The following is a 24,503-nucleotide window of genomic DNA, read 5'->3' as shown; positions in this document are numbered from 1 at the left end:
TTTCCAGCAGACTGACTAAAGACATTTCTCCCTCTTCCTCCTCTATCAGACCTTCTCTGCTCCTGCAGCAGGTTCCTCCATACCTGAGAGCTTCCAGTCTCCAGTGTGGATCCTTCAGTCCAGCCGACAGCAGCTTCACTCCTGAGTCTCCTGGATGATTGTAGCTCAGGTCCAACTCTTCAGATGGGAGGGGTTGGAGGTCAGAGCTGAGGCCAGAGAAGCACAGCTTCCTCTGAGACCAACAGCCTGATAAGCTGCAGACACACAATCATCACATGATGAGAAAATGACAACATTGAGGTAGAGACAAGGTCTGGACGGACGGACGGACGGACGGACGGATGGATGGATGGCCCAAGTTACCTGAGAGTTTCCAGGTTGCAGTTTGGACTCTTCAGTCCAGCAGAGAGAAGCTTCACTCCTGAATCCTGCAGGTTGTTGTTACTCAGGTCCAGTTCTCTGAGACTGGAGGACTGGGAGCTGAGAACTGAGGACAGAGCTTCACAGCTTCTCTCTGAGAGGTTACAGCCACTCAGTCTGAGGAGACAGGGAGGAAATATGGTATTAAAGAATTTATTAAAATGTCTTTTTTCCAGTCAACAATGTTCCTCTTTACTGATTTAATGAACTGTTTTATATATAATCATGTTGCCTTTTTGTGAACTGGGTTCAGTCTATATTGGGCCTCCAGCCATGAAGGACTGAACTAAAGGCAACAAGGAGGCTGGCAAGAAATATTAAATTCCTCTATGAACTAAATGAATCCATGTCAGTTTTAACAGAAAGAGTCCAATGAAGCCTGAGAATCAAGGCTGGGCTGAAGATCAGCATCAGGCTCAGTTTGAGGATCAGCATCAGAGCTGGTTTGAGGGAAAACAGCAGCTTGAATCAAAGCAGAGCAAATCTACAGTTTCATCTTTACATGTTTAACTGTTGGATACAGAGATGGAAAACTGAGCTGCAAGTGACAAAAATTATTATTTGAACAAGAATCAAATTGTTCTATAAAAGGATTGAATAAAAGCTGATTTTTTGTTTGACAAAAAAAATTACGACAAATCTATGTGGGAAAAATTAGAAACAAATAGATACAAATACAAATAGATACAAATACTCTCCAAAAACATTCCAAAAACAAGCCAAACATTAAATACAGGGAAATTTAACCCAGTATTTAAATTAAAAAGTTCTGAAAACACCAACCTGACACTAAAGTTACTAAACACATGGAAAACACACTTTCAGAATCACCACAATTAAAATTACATTCATAAATATCAACATTGAACGAACCTCCAAATATATTTTAAACATTCAGAACTGTCTTATTTCAATAAATTCACCTAAGGCATGAAAATGAATCCAGATCCACCTGGATAAACTCAGGTATTCAGCCATTCTATAAATTACTCAGTTGCTTTTGATCAATTATTTCACATAAATGTATTGTTTACTTCATTTATTCTACAGCAGGAGAAGTTGTGTCAAAAAGTGTAATAGACAAAATTTCAAATTTTGGAAAAACATTTTTTTGACTAAAATTTGTGGAGAAAAAAAACAGTGCACAGGCATCCTCAATTCCAAATACGTTCACTTACAATTTCATCACTTGGTTCATGTTCACATTATTTATTGACTATATCGAAGAATATCAAATATATTCGGAATTTAATTGAAGATAAGAAATAATGCATATTAATTCAAATTCTGCATCGTGTTATTTTACATATTAATGACTGTTTAGCTTAAAAGATCTCTTATGGTCTGTAAAACGAAAGTTACATATGTAACTACGGTTCTATGAATCCCGGATGACCGCCAGAGGGCGGTGCTGAAAGCACTGAATGTTCCCTTCGCGCATGCGCCGTTCGAGTAATAATGCCAAAAGAGTCACACCTGTGACATATCGGATGATCAATCAGAGGCTATATAGCATGACGTCATCCGATGCTCTGTTCCTACAGAATCTTCTCGCGAAATGCAAGGATTCTGAGTGACAGAGAAGCTCTGGCGGTCATCCGGGATTCATAGAACCGTAGTTACATATGTAACTTTCGTTCTATTTCATCCCTACTGACCGCCAGAGGGCGGTGCTGAAAGCACTGAATGACGAATACCAGCGATGTCACAAGGAATCCGAGCACGCACCTCACTGAGAAGGCCCAGAAGACCCTTGCAAGAGAACCTGGTCCAGAGGATGAGAGGATGCCACATTCACGTTTGTAAAACCTAGTGAATGTGCTCGGAGAAGCCCACGACGCAGCAGCACATATAGCTTCCAGTGGAACTCCTCTCAAGGCGGCCCAGGAGGTGGAAACGCTCCTGGTAGAGTGCGCCGTCACGCCGACTGGCCGGGGATGGTGCCCCGCAGCGTAGGCGTGGCAAATGACATCCACAATCCAATGGGAGAGACGCTGTTTAGACAGAGGACAACCCAATCGAGGGCCCCCATAGCACAAGAACAGCTGGTCTGAACGTCGTAAGGCAGCAGTGGCTGCAAGATAGGCCTCCAGTGCCCTCACTGGGCACAGCAACTCAGGACCATCACCAGCGTCCCCTGAGATGGGCCGGAAACGCGCCAATTTCAACGGCTGGTTACAATAAGAAGGAGAAAACACCTTTGGGGCAAACGCCGGGTTCGGCCACAAGGTGACACCAGAGCCATCCGAACTCCACCTCAGGCACGATGGACTGACAGAAAGAGCATGTAGCTCACTGACCCTCTTAGCTGAGACAATAGCCAACAAAAAGGCAGTTTTACATGACAACCATTTGAGGTCCGCCTGAACCAGAGGCTCAAATGGAGGGTGGCACAGAGCACTGAGGACCAAGGACAGGTCCCAAAACTGGTGCTCGCGGGGCCAGTGGAGGGCGCAGCCTACGAGCACCACGCAAAAAAAGAGAAACAAGATTATGGCTCCCCACTGTACGGCCATCAATCTCAGCATGACAAGACGATATAGCTGCCACATAGACCTTAAGTGTCGAAGGGGAGCGGCCCTCATCAAGAAGGGACTGAAGAAACTCCAAAACAGTGGGAACCGCACAGGTGACCGGATCAACATTACGGGCAAAACACCACCGGGAAAACAGACGCCATCTGTTGTCATATTGCTGACGAGTGGAGGATGCCCTCGCACTCAAAATAGTGTGCCTGACAGGAGCCGAATACCCAGTCAGCTGCAGTTCAAGCCTCCCAGTGGCCACACCCACAGCCGGAGGCGGTGAGGATTGGGATGCCATATCTGACCCCCCAACTGAGACAGTAAATCCCTCCTGGGCGGGAGACACCACGGGACACCGTGACACAGACTCCGTAGAAGTGGGAACCACGGCCGTGCCGGCCAACACGGAGCTACCAGCAACATCCTGTGGCCCTCCTCGAGCACCCTCGAAGAGTCGGCCAAATCAGGGAAAGGGGTGGGAAGGCATATAGGAGGACCCTGGGCCAAGGATGGGCCAAGGCATCCTGGGCCAGGGCACCGGCGGCCCCTGTAAGGGAAAACCACAGAGGACAATGAGTCGAGGCCTCTGTGGCGAACAGATCGACCTCCGCCTGACCGAAAAGGCCCCAGACCAGGCGGACCACGTCGCTGTGGAGGGACCACTCTCCCGGAGCCGGCGCCTGTCGGGAAAGGGAGTCTGCTACCTGATTGCACAACCCCGGTAAGTACACCGCCTGCAGGGTGGACAGGTGAACCGATGCCCATACCAGGAGATCCTGGGACTCCTTCAGAAGCTGCGCTGACCTGGTGCCACCTTGGTGGTTGATGTGGTAGACAACAGAGGTGTTGTCCGACCGAACCAGGACATGTCTCCCCTCCAGGCGGGGCAAAAAATGCCTGAGAGCCAAATGTACAGCACGCAGCTCCAACACATTTATATGCCTGGAGCGATCCCGCGGACACCAGCCCCGAACCGCCTGGTGTTGCCACACAGCGCCCCATCCCACAGAGCTGGCATCTGTCGTGACCACCTCTCTGCGACACACAATCACACCCATCTACACACCCCTGGACAAATAGGTCCTGTCTCGCCATGGACTCAGGGCGCGAAGACACAGCCATGTCACCACGAGCCTGCGGTGCCTGTGAAGCCTGGGATCCAGGTTCCAGCTGTTGACCCACCTCTGCAAAGGGCGCAGCGAGAGCAGACCCAAGGGCACGACCCGAGTAACCGATGTCAGTTTGCCCAGCAGCTGCAAGAAGGCAACGTAAGGAAGGGCCCTGCCCAGCCTGAATCGACTCACCAGCTGGAGAATGTTGTCCACCCTCTGGACAGACGGGTAGGCCATCATGGAGGGAGAATCCAAACGCACTCCAAGAAAAGTGGTTGTCTGCGATGGAATCAGACAGCTCTTCTCCAAGTTCACCCGGAGGCCCAACCGGGACATGAGCGAGCAGGCGACTCGTATCGTGAGAAGCCTGCTCTCGAGACGGGGCGCAAAGAAGCCAATCGTCGAGGTATGGCATAACCTTCATGCCACGGGCCTGCAGAGGAGAGAGGGCTGCCTTCACGCATCGAGTGAACACCCTCGGGGAAAGGGAGAGGCCGAACGGGAGCACACGGAACTGCCAGTGGCGACCCCGATAGGCAAACCTCAGAAAACGACGATGATCTGCCGCAACAGGTACATGAAAGTAAGCGTCCGTAAGGTCGATTGAGGTAAACCAGTCCCCCTTCGTCACGGCGCGAAGAACCTCTGCCGTCGTGAGCATGTGGAACGGCAGGACCTTTAAACACTGATTGAGACCCCTGAGGTCCAAAATGGGACGAAATCCACCAGTCTTTTTCGGCACGAGGAAGTAGGTCGAATAGTAGCCTCTGGGTTGCCGCAGAGGATCCACCGCCTCGAGTGCACCCTTGGCCAGGAGGGCGGAAAGCTCCTGGTCCAAGGCCTGAGCTTTCACCGGGTCGGTGATGACAGTCTCCCTGACCCGGCGTGAGATGTGAGGCCGCCGTCGGAACTGTAGCCGGTATCCATGGGTCAGAGTGGCAACCACCCACGGATCCACAGCAAGAGCAGCCCAGTAACTGAGCTGCCGATGAGAAAAACGTCCGACGGCCGGCCCGGTGGAGTCACTTTCTCTCCCCAAGGCCCCTAGGGGCTCTGTGGGTGGGGCGGCCAAAGTCTGCGGCCCGGGAGTGCCTGGCTGGTTGACGGACCGGCCCACGAAAATCCCTCCTGGACCTCTGCTGCACCGCATGAGGCCGAAATCCACCAGGCCGATCACACCCCTGAGGCGGCGGCCGAATGCTGGGGCCAGCCGACGGGCGCCTCGGACCATGAGGAGGAGGGGGCATCCCCCTGCTGAGGCCTGAAAGCTGCTGCCTAGTCTGCCGCGCCTGAACAGAACGTTGCAGTGCATCCAAGGCAGCAGAACTGAATAACTCCCCTGGCACCACAGGAACATCACGGAGGGTCCTACGGCATGGTTCAGTCAACGTGGACTGAGCCAGCCAGACCTGTCGACGAGCCTGGACTAGAAAGACATCACACGCCCAAGCTCCCTGGTCATCAACGCAAAGGCCTGAAGCGCCGCATCGCTAAAGCCAACAGCTGCATCAGCCCCACTGGCATCCTGAAGGGACCCAGAAAGGGCAAACATGAGGTGCGCCAAGGAATTGCCAAGGCGGCCAGCACGCGCTCCGGCATTATATGCTTTACAGAGGAAGCCATCCGTAATACGACATTGAGCCCGCGGGCACCGAACATCATCACGCAGGGCCTCGTCAGGGGACACGATGAGCGAGGCAACAGCAGGTTCGACTGCCGGCATGCGATCCAAGCCTGCTGTAACCGACTCGTGCATAGCTGCCAACACCCGACCATCGGCGGAGAGACGTGAAAAGGCCCTAGGGTCCGCCAACAAGCATGCAACTCCCTGAGGTACTCCTCCGATGGAGGGACAGAAAAGGGGGTAGGGGCACGTCCGCGCCTGAAAAAAGCACTGCCAGGAGCGGACTCCGTCATCTGCGGGACATCCAGCTGCAACTGCCCCAAGGCCATACGCATGACGTCCTGCATGGAACTGCCACCAGAGCCACTAGCCGCACTCTGAGACGAAGAGCGTGAGCCGGTCTCCGAAGCGCGGGATGACTGTGCATCTTCCTCCTCATGCCGAAAGTGAGAGGCAGAGGCAGCCAAAGACAGTACATCCTCCTCCACGGCCAACTCCGGCATAGGCGGGGAAGAGAACCCATCCATGGAAACATCCACCTTCTGAGGTGCCTGAAGAAGGGACTTCATCTCTGCCAATTCCGCAGACAAACGCTCAACCATCGTGGAAAGACCCTGGTCAGACTTAGCTCGCCTCTTCTTAGGAGGAGCTACGGAGGCTGCAGCCTCGGTCCTGCGCTTAGAGCGCCTAGCCGTGGCAACCTGCCCAGAAGGTGGAAGGTCACCGTCACGCTCTGGGCGTAACTGGGCCAGACGAGCAACCTTCACAGCATGGGGCATGTAGCTGCAGTTCATGCAGGGATCGCCCGACAGGGCCTCAGCCAGGTGATCATGCCCGAGGCAGGCAGGGCACCGGTCGTGCCCATCATCCGCCTGAAGCACAGCCCCGCAATCCGCACAACAGTGGGAGCTATCCATAGCGCCGCTGTCCCACCACAGGCAGACAGAACCGACCACGATTGGGAGAGGGGGCGGAGAACGCAACCGTCACCAATCACAAGAAAAGAGCAACAAAGGGGCTGACACCGTCAGCTATGCCCAGAACAAAGGGCAAGGAAAAAATCAAATCGGGAGAGGGGGCGAAAACGCAGCCGTCACCAACCAAACCCGGAGGGGCAACACGCAGCCCAATCCAGAACAGGAGGCTTGCTAAGATCGGGAGAGGGGGCGAAAATGCAGCCGTCACCAATCAAAGCAGCAAACGAAGTCAGGTGAATCCCACACAAAACTACAAACACAAGATCGGCTGAAACTGGGAGAGGGAGCGAGACGCTACCGTCACCAGTCACAGAGATGTTTTAATAATAACACAGACCAAGAATGGGCGAGGGGGCGTGAACGCCGCCGCGGACCAAAATCCAAAAACTCGGGAGAGGGGGCAAAAAGGGCACCCGTCACCAATCAAAGCAAAAAACAAACCGGCCGAAAGGTTCGGCTAAAATTGGGAGAGGGGGCGAGACGCAACCGTCAACAATTAAAGCCAAACGGCAAACTGAGAAAGGCTAACACCGTTAGCGTAGCTCCAACAAACAGTACCGTGAATCGAAGATCCGTCGCAGCCCTAGGAGGGCGACACACCGCTACTCCGGCCAACAGGCAATCGGGCTTCCAACGATGGCGAAAAGATCCAAAAGGCCGATGCCATGCAAAGCGAACCGCACGCGAGAAGAAAAGAGGAACAGAGCATCGGATGACGTCATGCTATATAGCCTCTGATTGATCATCCGATATGTCACAGGTGTGACTGTTCTGGTGAACTGCCAAGAAGCCACTCCCCTCTTGTTGCTTCTTTGTGCTCTGCCTGCTACAGATGAGAACCAGGTGGAGTCAATCTCCTGGCAATTGGAAAAGTATTTTAGGTGTGGCTGACCTCTCACTCTTGTTTGAGAGAGTGGCATAGCATGTGTGACAAACAGTGCTGATCACATGCAAGGAACAATCTGTGCAAATCTTTAAAAAACTGTGAAGGACAGCCGGTAAGCTCCTAATACTGTTTTACATGGACTTTAACTTTTGATTGTTTTCATGAGAAAAAAAAGGAAATGTATAGATATTTATATGCACTTGGTGTTTATTAGTTAAAGCAGAACATATTGATAGAAAATGTTAATTTATTATACTGTAGAATTAAATGATTTAAATCAGTGGAAATTTATTTTGAGTTTTCACAGTGTATTTGTCCTGTTCAGTTCACAATGTAATTTAGATGTTTCTGTTTCTTTTGAGGGTTTTCACCTGTATGATTGGAGCATCATATAAAAATAAATATAACTAAAATGAAGACTCCTTGAGTGAACCCCAGTTATATTTCACAAAAAGATCATCCTTTTCAAGTTGGGAATGCACAGTGAAATCAAACCAGGAGAAACTTGACAGTGAAAACCCGCAGTCTAAAGACTGGAGGGAAACTAAGAGTTGTTTGCTGGACCAAACGTGTCCTCAAAGAGACAAGTCAAGATTGTTGTTTGCCCTGCTGCTAAAATCAAAATGGCTGACTCAGTAGTGTTAGAGCAGTTGAAGAGTGCTAGAACAACAGTGAAGCGTCAATTCTCCCGTTTAGCCAATAATGTGCTACGAATGCATACAATGATGTCTGAGGAAGAGCTCAGGGACAACTTTACAAAGCTCACAGTAGAAGCCAGTAAAGTCCTTGAAGCCAATGATGATGTTGCAGAACAATATGCTGCTGAAAATCCAGATCCAGAGGTGTTAAGTGAACAACAAAAGGCTGATTTGGATAAAACAACCACAGAATGTGAGAAAAAAATGCAAGAGCTAAAAAATCTAATACAAAAGACATTATGGGAAAATTTTGGGGAATATGAACTGACACAAGCTATAACAACTGCAGAGTCACACGCAGATTATGTGAGCACTGTGAATCCAAGTAAAAGCACAGATGCATATGGGTTCATGATAGAGCATCTGCAAGAACTTGTAAAGACAGCAAAGGCAGCGCATAAACATTGGAAGTGCTGGGCTCCTCATGCAGAGCAACATCAGTTTCAGAGTCGTATCAGAGCTCTTGAGACCATATTACCAAAACTAACTTTAAGAAAAGCAGAATTTATTGAAAAACAAACCATAGAAGGGACCAAAAGGTTAAGCACTTCTATGAGTTTTCCTGTGGCCCCAGCCATTAAACTAAAGCCTGCTGCTCTACCAAAATTCACTGGGGTGTGTAGAGGGTTTTATCAGTGGAAGAAAGATTGGGAAGCGCTCCAGATGCAGGGAGAACCTACTGGATCAAAAGAGGTTAAAAAGTATCATCTTCTCGATAGTGTGGATGAGAAAATAGTACGAGACCATCGTCTCACATCTTACACAACAGCTGATGAAATATTCCGGGTTCTAGAGAATCGCTTTGGAAATAAAACAACTATTGCCCTGGAAATAGTGGAGGAGCTTCAAAAAGTTCCACCAGTTAAAGGCAACCAGCCCAGGAAGATTGTTGAGCTAATTCAAACTGTTGAAAAGGCTCTGACAGATCTTGAAGAGCTTGGTGCAACTGGTGCTATAAAGAACCCCCTTATAACAAAAGCAATAGAGAGTAAACTTCCAGACAGCCTGAAAAAGGAATGGCTTCTCCATATAGCCAGTAAAGGGACTGAGGCTGAACATGACAAAAGATTTGACTACCTCCTGAAATTTCTTCAAGGTCAAGAAGCAATTTATGAAAAGCTGGATCAATTGAAGGATGAGGAGTCAAAACCAAGGTCTGAATCACGGCAAGCCCGAACCAGAACTTCTATTCAGTCAACAAACATGTCTCAAGGATGTGTGGTTTGTGGAGACGGGAAACATAGAAAAAGGCTGTATTTCTGTAAAAAGTTCCGTATGCTCAAGCTGCCAGAAAAGAAGGAAGCTGTCAAGAAACTGGGGGCCTGCAAAAAATGTCTGGAGATTCACAATGAGATGAGACCTGTAAAACTGAATTTCTGTGCAGAAGATTAGACTGCAAAGAGCAACACACTGCAGAGCACCATTATTATCTCTGTCCAAGGGCAGATGTGGCCCGAGAGCATTCTATCCAGAGGCGCAAAGACATTACAGTGGGAGGTGATGCAGCAGGCCGCTACACCCAAGCTCAAGAAGATTTCATTAAAGGCCTCCCACCTGAACAGGCAGAAAAGTGCCGTCATGTCTTTTGTAATGCAGTGGCTAAAACATCTGTGTCCAATCAGCCCAACCTTCTAGCAAAGAATGGTTTGGTGGAGTGGCCTGTCATCATGATGCTATTAGAGGTCACAGCTAATGCAGGACAAAAAATTGGGACTCTAATTGATCTAGCATCAGACACCAACTATATAACACATGATGCAGCCGATCAATTAAACCTGAGAAGTGAAGCCATAACCCTGGTTGTCCACGGTGTAGGAGGAATGAAAGTTCAAGTTACCACAAGACGGTACCTCCTAAAGATCCGGGTCAGAACAGAAAAGGGAAACTTCAAGTCCCACCAACTCCTCTGCTATGGTTTGGACAGCATTGCAGACATCCATCAACATGTAACTGAGAAAGCACTTCAAAAGTTCTTCCCAGACATCCCTCTTAGTGAACTCGTGAGACCAAGACAGATACAGCTGTTAATAAGTCACAAAGAAGGTCGGCTGGTTCCACAGAAGATACGTGCTGTAGGAGATCTTGTATTATGGGATGGACCACTGGGAAAGACAGTCGCAGGAACACACCCTGAGCTGTTTGAAGAGGCTACATTCACAGCACACCAATCCAGAACCCACTTTGCCCGGTCAATGAGAACCGCTGCAGTGATGTACAAAGAGCATGTGTGCTCCTCATCTACCATCAAACATTTTAGCTCTGCAGCTACCACTCGTGATTTCCTTGAATGGTGGAAGTGGGACAGCATTGGTGCTGCTTGCACCCCAAAATGTGGAGGGTGCCGCTGTGGCAACTGCCAGCCCGGTGGCAAAGAAATGACCTTGGCTGAAGAGAGAGAATTAGAAGTGGTAAAGAGTGGACTGACATATGCTGGTGCTGATGACCACAGCGATAATCCCCATTGGCATGCAAGCTATCCATGGCTTGAGGACCCCTCCACATTACCAAACAACAAAAAAGCAGTGGAGGCAACTTTTCTCAGAACGGAGAAACAACTAGCCAAGGAACCACTGTGGAAAAAGGCTTACAGTGCTCAAGTTCATGAAATGGTTGACCGACAGGCTGCAAAAAACTGACTGAAGAGGTTTTAAACACCTGGAAAGGACCTGTCTGGTATATAAGCCATCTCATCGCTCCCAATCCACATTCTGTTACAACCCCTGTGAGACTCGTATGGAACAGCAGTCAAAAGTATAAAGGCCAAAGTCTAAATGATCTGTTGTTGAAAGGTCCTGATGTCCTCAATTCCATCCGAGCAGTCCTCCTCAAGTTCCGCCAGGGGTCTTATGCTGCTCTGGGAGACATCAGAAAAATGTACAATTCTGTCTGGCTTGAGGAGCGGGAAGTCCATCTGCATCGCTTCTTGTGGCGTGATTCAGAGGATGAAGAGTTGGAGGAGTATGCAATTACACGGGTAAACATTGGGGACAAACCAGCAGGTTGTATAGCACAACTCGCCATGAGAGAGACAGCTAACCTTCCTCAATTCAGCAGCATGAAAGATGAACATCAAGTATTGCATGAACACAGCTACGTTGATGACATATTAACATCCCACAACTGCCGCAAAAGACTTAAGGTCATCACAAAGAATGTAGAGTTGATTCTAAAAGCAGGAGGATTTGAGCTAAAACCATGGGTCTTCTCTGGCAAAAATAAGGAAGAGAAACTGGGGACATCACCACAGATGATTGTCCTGCCAAATCAACTGAAGGAGGAGAACAATAAGGCACTTGGCCTTGGTTACATCGCAAATGAAGACAAGTTGCACGTCATGGTGAGAATCAATTTCTCCAAGCGAAAGAAAAAAATGAGACTTGGCCAAGATTTGCTGCTAGAGGAAGTACGGATAAAGACACCACACCCATTGACACGGCGTGAACTGTTGAGTCAAGTAGCTGGGTTATATGACCCAATCGGCCTGACAACACCAGCAAAGCAAAAAGGGGCCATTTTGGTCCGAAGAGCATTCCAAGAGGCAAAACCAAATTGTAACATTGTCAGAGAGACATGGGACCTTCCCTTATCTGATGATCTCCAGAGAGATGCGGTTGATCTATTTGAGGAGTATGTACAGCTAAGTAAAATTGCATTTCCAAGAGCCCTTACTCCTCCAGATGTCACTACTCAACCCATTGCAATTACCTTTTCAGATGGCAGTGAAAACTCATATGGTGCTGTTCTCTACTTACGGTGGAACTGCTGCAAACAGATAACAGTTCGACTAGTGGAGTCAAAGCAAAGTTGACACCTCTAGACCAGAAAGGGGATGCAGTCAAAGCAGAGCTTTGTGGTGCGGTGTTTGCAAGTCGTCTTAAAAAATATTTTGAGCAACATGCCCATATGAAGATCAGCCAGTGGTACCATTTATTGGACAGTCAAACAATTCTTGGAGCCATTCAACGTGAGAGCTATGGATTTCGAACCTTCTTCGCTAATAGAATTGGAGAAATTCAAAGCAGTACACAGTTACAAGACTGGTGGTGGATCCCTGGACAACTCAACATAGCCGACATTATCACTCGAGGAGCTGGACCAAGAGAACTCGATGTTAATTCAGAGTGGCAAGAAGGACCAAAATTCCTACACTCCCTGAGTGTGAGTGGCCCATTATGTCTGCAAAAGAGGTCTCTACTGCAGCTCGAGAAGCATTAATAATTGCAAAAGAAGACATTTGCAGCAGTCACCAGAGCCCAAGCAAAGAGAGATCAAAGTTCTGGGCAAAGTTCTAAGCGGAGACCTCCTGCTGTACAAAACTTGGTGGATGAAAGGTGGTTCAGTAGCCTAATGTCTCTGGTCAAGACTGTTTCTTTCATGTGGAGAGCTGCCAGAAAATTTATGTCTGGAAACAAGTCCATAAAGACACCAAAGTGGGAGGCTGTGCCAACAAGTGGGGTCATTACTGCTTCCGAGCGACAGGATGCCTTCAGACATCTGTCTTGCTGCTCAAGAGGGGTAACCTTTCCAGCTACCACTACAGACCGCCTGGTGGTGTACCGAGAGGCAGAAACTGGATTATTAGTCTGTGGTGGAGAATCCATTGTTTCGGAGACGACGGCATGGCAGTCCCCCCCTTCTACCATCTGATGCATGGGTCTCTAATTTGTTGGCTCGAGAGGCACACAATGAGGGTCATGAAGGAGTGGCTGCAACCCTGCTGAAAATGAGAAGAAAAGGCTGGGTCATTCAAGGGAGGAGAATTGCCAAAAAGTAGTGGAAAACTGTCTTATCTGCAAAAAGTATAAAGCAAGAAGATGCCAACAAATAATGGGGGATTTACCTCCTGAAAGAACCAAACCTGCAGCCCCGTTTGAGTACACAGCAGTTGACCTCTTTGGACCATACCTTGTCAAGGATGTTGTCAAGAAAAGAGTCTCCATGAAAGTGTGGGGTGTTGTTTTCAGCTGCATGGCCAGCAGGGCTGTCCATGTAGACCTGGTAGACACGATGTCAACAGAGAGCTTTTTGATGACTTACCAACGATTCACTGCAATTAGAGGACATCCAAAGAAGATCTGGTCTGATCCAGGGACAAATTTCATTGGTGCCAAGTCTGTATTAAAAGAGTTGTATCAGTTCCTGGATTCCCAAGACAAAGATGCAATAGAGGAGATGTCTGCTCAAAAAGGCACCCAATGGGAGTGGATAATTAATCCAGCTGACTCGCCTCATCGCAATGGAGCTGCTGAAGCTGCCGTCCGCATCATTAAGAAGGCACTCCAGAGTTTGGGCACCAACATTGGCCTCAATTACAATGAGCTTCAGACTACATTCCAACTTGCTGCTAATCTCGCCAACGAACGTCCTATTGATGCCCAGGTACAGAGCCGTGAAGATTGCATCTTGTATGTATCACCCAACTCACTCCTCTTAGGACGGGCCTCTCCAAACGGTGACATCAGAACATTTGACTTTGCAAGCTATCCTTATAAAAGACTCAGGGAGATGCAGCATCATGTCAATAGATTCTGGAGATCATGGAGCCAGCTTTCTGGTCCAAACTTATTTGTGAGAAGCAAATGGCACACATCACATCGAAATGTCACAGCTGGCGATATTGTTTGGCTATGTGACCAAAATGCAGTGCGGGGCCAATTCAAGTTAGGACGGGTTGTGAGCGTCAACTCGGATGCAAAGGGCATTGTACGGGATGTGAATGTCAAAGTCGTCCAAAGCTCCTGCGTTCCTGTGACAAGACTCATACCAAGCCAGCCTTTGTCTGGAGTCCTGAAAGAACCTGCACAAACTACAGTCCTGCATAGAGATGTTCGGCGCCTGGTGGTTCTATTGCCAGTGGAGGAACAAATATATAACTGAAAAGCAGTTCACAGGAATTTATTCTGCGATCTCTCCATCGATTCCTTGGAAAGATCGAGTGGGAGGTGTTCTGGTGAACTGCCAAGAAGCCACTCCCCTCTTGTTGCTTCTTTGTGCTCTGCCTGCTACAGATGAGAACCAGGTGGAGTCAATCTCCTGGCAATTGGAAAAGTATTTTAGGTGTGGCTGACCTCTCACTCTTGTTTGAGAGAGTGGCATAGCATGTGTGACAAACAGTGCTGATCACATGCAAGGAACAATCTGTGCAAATCTTTAAAAAACTGTGAAGGACAGCCGGTAAGCTCCTAATACTGTTTTACATGGACTTTAACTTTTGATTGTTTTCATGAGAAAAAAAAGGAAATGTATAGATATTTATATGCACTTGGTGTTTATTAGTTAAAGCAGAACATATTGATAGAAAATGTTAATTTATTATACTGTAGAATTAAATGATTTAAATCAGTGGAAATTTATTTTGAGTTTTCACAGTGTATTTGTCCTGTTCAGTTCACAATGTAATTTAGATGTTTCTGTTTCTTTTGAGGGTTTTCACCTGTATGATTGGAGCATCATATAAAAATAAATATAACTAAAATGAAGACTCCTTGAGTGAACCCCAGTTATATTTCACAAAAAAGATCATCCTTTTCAAGTTGGGAATGCACAGTGAAATCAAACCAGGAGAAACTTGACAGTGACTCTTTTGGCATTATTACTCGAACGGCGCATGCGCGAAGGGAACATTCAGTGCTTTCAGCACCGCCCTCTGGCGGTCAGTAGGGATGAAATAGAACAGTGAATTTCAAGAAGGTTCTGATTTTGTATTGCATATATGTAATAAAATATATAATATAAAATATACTGTATTACGTATACAATATATACACCATGTGAAAGGTTCCTATAGTTTAAAAGGGCAGCTGTTTCCAAAGTGACACAAATAAAATTAACAGAAATAATAACTAACAGAAAGAGTTATTTAGTTTGTCACACAAAATGAGATTAAAAATGTTACTCATTAATTTATACATGCCATGGTTGTAAACTAGATATTTAATTATCAAAATAAATATTTAGTTTTCACTAAATGTTTTCTATCAAACTGACTAAAGACATTTTTCCTTATTCCTCCTCTATCAGACTTTCTCTGCTTGCAGCAGGTTCCTCCATACCTGAGAGCTTCTAGTTCTGCAGGTCATAAAAATAAATATCAGTCACATTTTCAATGGATTAGGAAATCTAACAAATGCTGGGAGAAAGGATCTGCGATAATGCTCCTTATCTGCACCAGTATGCAGCAATCTGTCAAGTATCCAGAGCTTCACTATCAATGTCAGCCTGAACCATGTCAACCCAGCCATGTTTGTGTGTTGAGACTTAGCATGGTTACCCATCTCACAGTAAGACATTATTATTTTACTTTACAACTGAAAAAACATTTGCATCATAACTGATGGATGGAGAACATTTTACCTGAGAGTTTCCAGGTTGCAGTTTGGACTCTTCAGTCCAGCAGAGAGAAGCTTCACTCCTGAATCCTGCAGGTTGTTGTTACTCAGGTCCAGTTCTCTGAGACTGGAGGACTGGGAGCTGAGAACTGAGGACAGAGCTTCACAGCTTCTCTCTGAGAGGTTACAGCCACTCAGTCTGAGGAGACAGGGAGGAAAATATGTTACTAAATAATTCCTGAAAATCTATGTTCTTTCAGATCAACAATGTTTTTATTGGACAAAGAAGGAAATGTTTTTTTTTACACAACCTTTGCATTTGTTGTGAACTAGTTCATTCTATAGTTTTTCTACCTCCAGCCATAAAGGACTGAACTACAGGTAACAAAGAGGTTGGAAAGAGCATCATGAAATTCCAAAATTAACTATATTAATACAATTTCAATTTTAACAGTGGAGACGTTTTGCTGCTTTAATATCTAACACTATGTTGAGCTGCTATAGGAAGTCTGTTTCTTCTTTGCTCAACCCCCAATGGTACACTTTGAAGAAACGATGCACCAAAACATAAATTAAAACAAATATTTACCTCATAATTAATAACAAATGCATTAACAATGTGTGTCCTTACAGAGCTTTGTTGGAGGCTTTAACCACTGGCAGCAGCCTCAGAAGAACCTCCTCTGAAGCAGAGTATTTCTTCAGGTCAAACACATCCAGATCTTTTCCTGATGTCAGTAAGATGAAGATCAGAGCTGACCACTGAGCAGGAGACAGTTTATCTGTGGAGAGACTTCCTAAACTCAGAGACCATTTGATCTCGTTAACTAGAGAACGATCATTCAGTTCATTCAGACAGTGGAACAGATTGATGCTTTTCTCTGCAGACACATTCTCATTAATCTTCTCCTTGATGTATTGAACTGTTTCCTGATTGGTCTGTGATCTACTTCCTGTCTTTGTCAGCAGACCTTGTAGGAGTCTCTGATTGGTCTGCAGTGAAAGTCCCAGGAGGAAACGAAGGAACAAGTCCAGGTGTCCATTTGGACTCTGTAAGGCCTGGTCAACAGCACTCTGATGGAGAGACTTTGGTTTAGAGTCTCTGAATAATGAAAGGTTTACAGATGTTTGTGTTTCTTCCATCAGGTTGACTCCAGAGTTGATGAAGGTCAGATGAACATGAAGAGCAGCCAGAAACTCCTGAACACTCAGATGGAAGAAGCAGAACACCTTCTCCTGGTACAGACCTCTCTCCTCTTTAAAGATCTGTGTGAACACTCCTGAGTACATTGAGGCTGCTCTGATATCGATGCCACACTCTGTCAGGTCTGATTCATAGAAGATCAGGTTTCCTTTCTGCAGCTGATCAAAAGCCAGTTTTCCCAGAGACTCAATCATCTTCCTGCTCTCTGGACTCCAGTGTGGATCTGTTTCAGCTCCTCCATCATACTTGACCTTCTTCACTTTGGTCTGAACCACCAGGAAGTGGATGTACATCTCAGTCAGGGTTCTGGGCAGCTCTCCTCCCTCTCTGGTCTCCAACACATCCTCCAGAACTGTAGCAGTGATCCAGCAGAAGACCGGGATGTGGCACATGATGTGGAGGCTTCGTGATGTCTTCATGTGGGAGATGATCCTGCTGGCCTGCTCCTCATCTCTGAATCTCTTCCTGAAGTACTCCTCCTTCTGAGGGTCATTGAACCCTCTGACCTCTGTCACCATGCCAACACTCTGAGGAGGGATCTGATTGGCTGCTGCAGGTCGTGTGGTTATCCAGAGGAGAGCAGAGGGAAGCAGTTTCCCCCTGATGAGGTTTGTCAGCAGAACATCCACTGAGGTGGACTCTGTAGCATCAGTCAGGATCTCCTTGTTGTGGAAGTCCAGTGGAAGTCGACTCTCATCCAAGCCATCAAAGATGAACAGAACCTGGAAGTGTTCAAAGCTGCAGATTTCTTTGGTTTCACTAAAGAAATGGTGAACAAGTTCCACCAAGCTGAACTTTTTCTCTTTCAGCACATTCAGCTCTCTGAAGGTGAATGGAAATATGAACTGGATGTTCTGGTGGGCTTTGTCTTCAGCCCAGTCCAGAGTGAACTTCTGTGTTAGGACTGTTTTCCCAATGCCAGCCACTCCCTTTGTCATCACTGTTCTGATTGGTTGATCTCTTCCAGGTGGGACTTTAAAGATGTCTTCTTGTCTGATTGTTGTTTCTGGTCTGTGTAGTTTCCTGGATGCTGTTTCAATCTGTCTGACCTCATGTTCATCATTGACCTCTCCAGTCCCTCCCTCTGTGATGTAGAGCTCTGTGTAGATCTGATTCAGAAGGGTTGGACTTCCTGCTTTAGCAATTCCCTCAAACACAGACTGGAACTTCTTCTTCAGACCAGATTTAAGTTCATGTTGACAAACTGCAGCATGATGTTCTGAATTAACTATTTACAAAAATATGAAAGAAAATTATCTTTTGAATTTGATTACATCACTTCAGCAAACGTGGGATTTATATACAATTTAAAATCTCTGACAAAATCCTCTTACTGTTCTGCAGACGATCAGCCAGCTTTTCCTGCTTCATTCTCCTCAGGAAGTTCAGTGTGATCTTCATCACTGCCTCTCTGCTGCTCCTCCTCTGCTCTTCATCATCACCTTCCAACACCTCATCATCTCTCTGACTCTCTGAATGTTCTGGGTTATCTGGACTCAGAATTTTCTGGATCTTCTTCAGTTCTTTCTTCACAAATGTAACAATGTTGTCTTCCAGCAACTGGAACAGAATAATAGATGAAGGAAACATCAGAGTGAAATCATGGCACCAAACACCGGATGGATGTTGGACAGACTGACAGTCCTGTGGTCTACAAAGTGCAGCATGAAGGTGACTTTGAACAGAATTCATGGAAAAGTTGTTCTTTTACATGTACAGACCATAAATATGGAGTCTAGCTGAGTTTGATGCTGCTGGGCAAACAGACCTCTGGGAACCTCTGAGCTCTGCTGGTCCACTCTGTGGAGGAACCAAGAACAATTAGAAAATCAGTATTCACATATGAGTTTGACATTTAAATTTCTTAAAGCATACAAACAAAGCATCACGTAAAAAATAATACAAATAAGTTAGGAGCAAAATTAACTTCAAGAATGGAGACCAGTAACACCAGAATCACCCAGAAGACATTTTAAAAAGTTGTTGCTGAAGTTGGACTTCTAACACCCAGACATTTTAAAATTTGGACTCCTGGTGGAGACAGTTTCCCAGAGTTGGGGACAGTGGAAGTGAAGGCTTTGTCCACACAGGTCTCCAGGACAGTGTGGGACATCCATCAGGTTCCTATGAATCAATCTGAGGTGATGAGGACATGGACGAGATTGTGGAAATATCTTCCACAGTCTGACATGGAGGCAGAAAGCAGAAGAAAACCATCATCAACACCCCAGAGTTGAAGATTAAATGGTGTTTTCATTAGAACAGAGCAGCTGATTTTTATAGATAATGGATCAAACCTCTGTAACTATAACTGGGAACATCTGAGTACTTACCGGTTCCATTTCTACAGTTACAACAATTAATATTGTTTGAAGACCTTTTAACACTGATTTAATGGAAATCACATAATAATACATGCGGTTTCTTGCCAAAGATAGATATACTTTACTTTCAAAAGAACACTTAACGCTTGGACTGATACACAAAATAAATAAAACCACCAAAAATAAAATAGATTCTTAGTCTCCATGAACAATAAATGTACTTGAATAAAAACTAAACAACATAAAGCCAAAGTGGAAATAAATACTGCATTCAACCAAAGAGTGCAGATTATGAAGTCTGTATTGTATATTGGCCTTCAGTAATCATTAGATTTAAATAGAGAAGAATCCGACTGCCTGATGCAATATTTCAAACTACACAATTTTTTACCCTGAACGACAATCTTAGAACGTTATTGGTTCTGAGATTATCACTTATGTTGTGTGTTACGGTAGATCGTTGTGACCGCTCCGATCAAAATCCAGGATTTGCCCAGACTAGGAGCGTAACGCAGCCTGTTGAATGTGACCGGTAGCCAATCAGAACGTGCGGATTCTCCTCCTGCATTCTGAGGGAAACACGGAGGGAATCCCGAACAGCTGACACGGTGCAACCCGAAGTCCAGTAGACATCAGAGATGATATGTGGAAACATGAATGTTTATTCAACATTTCATGCAAGAAAAATATAAATAACTAGGGGAGGAGTTGGAGCGAAATTTCTACCAGAAAACCCGGTAACTTTTCTTCGTTAACGTGACATAAATAGGTTATAATGATTTTCATTCGGTCAGGACTGACACTCGCCACATGCATTGGAGGTAGATTGTAGTAAGGAATTTATTAATGCCTGGTTTCAAAATTTGTGAACTGGATTTATTATTTTGTGTCCATTGTTGGACACAATACGGTTTCAATCAAACCGTTATAGCGAGGATTTCTGTCGGCTAATGTGTCTCTCAGGTTATGATAATGGGCCGACAATAGGCGACATAAGATCATGCAGCGCGCGCTGGGCATTACACTAAGGAAATAAGGAAGGGAGGGTCAGTAGAGAGCAGCGGAGTTTCATTCAGTGTCATCAACAGTATGAGAAAAAAGCAGGAAGAAACGATATAGACGATAATTAAAATGAGGTCGATAGTTTTAATTTATTGTGCAATTAATTGATTTATCTTTTATCGCAACAGGCCTACATCAGATTGAATTTTAAATGGTAAATGGATTGAATTTATATAGTGCTTTTCCAGTCATTTTGACCACTAAAAACGCTTTAAATATTACTAATTAAATTAGTAGAGATTAATTATTAATCTCTACATTCACATTCACAAAAGTTCATGCACGATAGGCAATTTGGGGTTAAATGCCTTGCCCAGAGGCACATCAACATATGCCAGGAGAAAGCTGGAATCGAACCTACAACCTTCCGATCGTAGGTTCGGAAGTATGGCAGAGTCATACTTCCAGATCAAATTGCCCAGATCAAATTTTAAGACTTCTGTAAACTAGATGGACGTGTAGAAGCTCTGTGTAGAGACTGGATCTAAACGGACCTGATAAATACTGAAGTTATTTAATTAATTTCTGCAGTAGCAACAATCCATTTGGATTTTACTGTCTCCATGGAATTATATTACCATTTAGACATCAATAACATTGATGTAATGCATATGAACAAAAAATTACCTGAAATTTCTTCTAACTTTCCCATGACAACAGAATCCAACAGAACTTGGTATCATCTGGCCAGAATGACAGATATAACCAGAACAGTTACAGCAGTTAGAAACAGCTCACCTCTCTGATGGTGGTGATCCAGGAGATTTAAAGTTAATGATCTCATGCTTTGACCTGTTGCTCTTAAAGGACACACAGCTGGGTTCTGGTTCTGGTTCTGGTTTGAGTCTCTGATGGATCCTGACAGAAACATGATGATTAAAACTTAATCAGCAAAGAGGAGCAGCAGCAGCTTCATCACCACGTCTGTTCTGGCCTGATATAGTGAACGCTGTGTGAAAAGGGCTGTGGACAGTTAGAGATGGTGACCTCACCTCTGACCTTTGCTCTGGCTCTCATCTTCCTCACACAGAGTGGTTTTAACCATTTCTGGATCATTCTTAACATTTTCCAATGCTATAAAAATGTGTAAAATAAACATAAAATTTCAACATTTCTGTCAATGAACATTTGTGTCATAGCTTGTGACATTTCCTTCAGCTGAGTGGTGTGATGCAGGTGACTGTTGTAAACAAACCGATGGATGTATGGAGGGCCATGGAGAGCAAAGGGGAATAGAATATTCTATAGTAGGAGAGATTCTGCTATTCTTGGACCAAATCATTTGCTCCTTGCCAATGCAGAAGGATTACAAGAATGTTTACTCTGTAGCGAGAAGTTGTCAAAAAACAAAAATAGCACCGTACTTTCCAGACTAGAGTGCACCTTAATATTTGCCACACCGAGCTAAAAGTCACATGGTTCAAAGCTTGGGGAAAAAGTAGCGGTATATAGTCTGAAAAATAGGATAATGTAGAAAGACATTTCCAGGGAAGGTGCTACATTTGCTGCCATGTCAAAATTAAAGTTGCATCTTACAAGCCCAAGGTTGAGATGAGATGCCCATAAACAGAAGTCACATTAAACACGTAAGAAATGTTAATGTTAAATGTTTGTGGTTCAAAGGTCATGTCAGGATAGAAATTGTTTTTTTCCTGATTGAGAAGTGAGTTCATTCTGGTTCATTTTTTGTTATTCATCATTGCTTATGTATGGTGTCAGTAACTGGCCAGTAGGGGGCAGTATCATGATGTAAATGATGGTGAAATGGAACTTATAGAAACAACATATCAAGTATTGAGATTACTGTAAACTAGATGGACATGTAGAAGCTCTGGATACAGACTGTGGATCTAAACGGATCAGATTAATACTCAGAAGTTCTTTCATTCATTTTTGCAGTACCAACGATCCATTTGGATTTCACTGTCTCCATGGTACCATGTTACCATGGATACATCAATGTCATTGATGTAATACATATGAAAGGAAAATAACCTGAAATACTATCTAATGATTTTATTACAACAGAACTTGGTATCATCACATGGCCACAATAACAGATATAAACTGAAGTTACAGCAGGTAGAAACATCTCACCTCTCTGATGGTGGAGATCCAGGAGATTTAAAGTTAATGTTCTCAAACTTTGACCTGTCGCTCTTAAAGGACACACAGCTGGGTTCTGGTTCTTTCTGGTTTGAGTCTTTGATGGATCCTGACAGAAACATGATGATTAAAACTGAATCAGCAAAGAGGAGCAGCAGCAGCTTCATCACCACGTCTGTTCTGGCCTGATATAGTGAACGCTGTGTGAAAAGGGCTGTGGACAGTTAGAGATGGTGACCTCACCTCTGACCTTTGCTCTGGCTCTCATCTTCCCCACACAGAGTGGTTTTAGAGGGAGGGACTCCCTCCTCTCTGTCCTCACACTGATCCATGCTGCTGAATCCACATCAGCTCACACACACTTTCTAGCTTCACCTGCAGAGGAAACACACATCATTCATCTGCACATCAACTCTGATCATCCTTTACATCATTAGTGCTGGAAAAAGATCAGATAATAGTTAGTTATTTACTTATTTCTACAAGTGGATTAAATGTGCCTCTAAAGTTGAACTATTTAGTAATTTGACTGAATTTAACACATTTCACTGTAGCAGCATTTTATTTTGAAAGAAAGCAGGAGAAACTTGTTGTTCATGTCTTTAATGGTGGAGACCAGAGTTTGATTCTAGGAAATAAAAACCATGAATCAATTTGTTCAGAGAAGAAAATAACATCAGATGTTCATCATGTTTGATTCTTGGTCATCAATAATCCTGCTGATTAACCTTCAAACTGCACAGATTAAGGTTGATCTGAAATTAGAGGTGAACATTTTCTCCAAACTTCAGAGAGAAACATAATAACCAGATATTAATATTCTTGAAGACAAAGTTTTAGTAGAAAACAAAGCAACTTACAGTTTCTTCAAATGATCCACAGAGTTGAACAGAATATGTGATCAACAAACTGAGACCCACAGAACCAGACGGTGCCAAACATGAACAGGTGAGTTTAATCAGGAAGTAGAAATGAGACCAAACTGGTTTTACTGAACTGTCAGAGGAAAGTTTATCTGTGACGTCCGAAGATAAAAAATCTACTCATGACTCCCGTTTTGAACACAAACATTCTGCTTCTGTTATTCTACTGATCCAGGTTCTGTTCAGCTCTAATGGAACCAGAACCTGTTTTAACTTGGAACCAACTGGACTCTTCATAGGGGATTTGTCTCCTCTGGTGGAGAAAACTACACCTGCCTGATGTCTGATTATTAAACAGATGGAGATTTTAAACTATCCAAATGTTTTTAAAAAAGTGACCAGAACCAGAACAGTTCTGCTGTTCAGCACATGAATAAAGATCATTTGTTCCTCAGCAGCTCTTAAATAAATCAATACAACAGCAGTAAATATTACACTGAGTCATTATTAATGACCTGAACCAAAAGGTCATCAGTCCACTAGATGGAGACATGGAGCAACATTTACATTCATGATTCATCCTGAACAACAGGAAATATTTTAGTTCATATTTTTGAATTATCAGCTACATCAAAGATTAACTATCCAATAATCTTACTGGATTAAACACATTTTAATAATATTTTACTTTGAAGCGTTTTTGTTTAACTTAATAGTGAAACCAGAGTTTGACTCCAGGAAATAAAAACATAAGACAGTTTGTTCAGAGAAGATCATTCAGCTCTTCATCAATTTGTTTGATTCCACTTTATCATTAATCTAATAATCCCTTAGATTAACATTCAAACAGCAGAAATTAAACTTTGGGTTCTAGTCACTAGTTTTCTGTTCACCGAACATCAAAGAGAAAAATAAGAAACATTAAAGTTCAAGTTGAAACAAAGAAACTTACAGTTGTTCAAATGATCCAAACAGCTGAAGAAGAAAATCTGAACAACAAATTGAGACCCAACAGAACCACAGCAGAACCAGACTGGTATCACTACTGAGTTTAAACTGAAAGTGTTGAGGGGAAATAAACCCAAACTGGTTTAACTGGTCAGACTGACTGGGAGTCAGAGGAAAGTTTACCTTCTGACTTCTGTACAAATGAATCCTCATAACTCAGAGTTTAAACACAAACACTCTGTTGCTGTTATTTTAGTGATCCAGCTCTTATGGAACCAGAACCTGTTTGAACTTGGTACCAACTGGAATCTTCATAGTGGGAAATTATCTTCCTCTGGTGGAGAACTAAAACCTGCAGGATGTCTATTATTAGACCCAGATTGATGAAGCATTGAGTAAAAACTAAGTCCAACATTTTCTGCTTCC

The 24,503-nt window shown here is 44.6% G+C and overlaps 1 protein-coding gene across 1 annotated transcript; it reads right to left on the bottom strand.

Annotated features, from left to right (window-relative positions):
* Positions 1–244: 244 nt before the first annotated feature.
* On the bottom strand, positions 245–22,622 carry LOC129353096 (NLR family CARD domain-containing protein 3-like; the record flags this gene model as incomplete). The annotated part of the gene is made up of 9 exons (XM_055022292.1): positions 22,510–22,622; positions 22,258–22,375; positions 20,899–21,018; positions 18,496–18,574; positions 18,109–18,334; positions 16,202–18,002; positions 15,596–15,769; positions 364–537; positions 245–254 (listed from the first exon to the last, which is right to left on the bottom strand). Coding segments are annotated over exons 1-9 (2,727 nt in total), but the record flags the coding sequence as incomplete, so codon positions are not given.
* Between the last annotated feature and the right edge of the window lie 1,881 nt (positions 22,623–24,503).

The sequence above is a fragment of the Poeciliopsis prolifica genome, unplaced genomic scaffold (genome assembly GCF_027474105.1).
Source record: "Poeciliopsis prolifica strain line A6 unplaced genomic scaffold, Auburn_PproV2 SCAFFOLD083, whole genome shotgun sequence".
NCBI classification, from domain to species: domain Eukaryota; kingdom Metazoa; phylum Chordata; class Actinopteri; order Cyprinodontiformes; family Poeciliidae; genus Poeciliopsis; species Poeciliopsis prolifica.
This window is presented reverse-complemented; position numbering and strand designations above follow the sequence as displayed.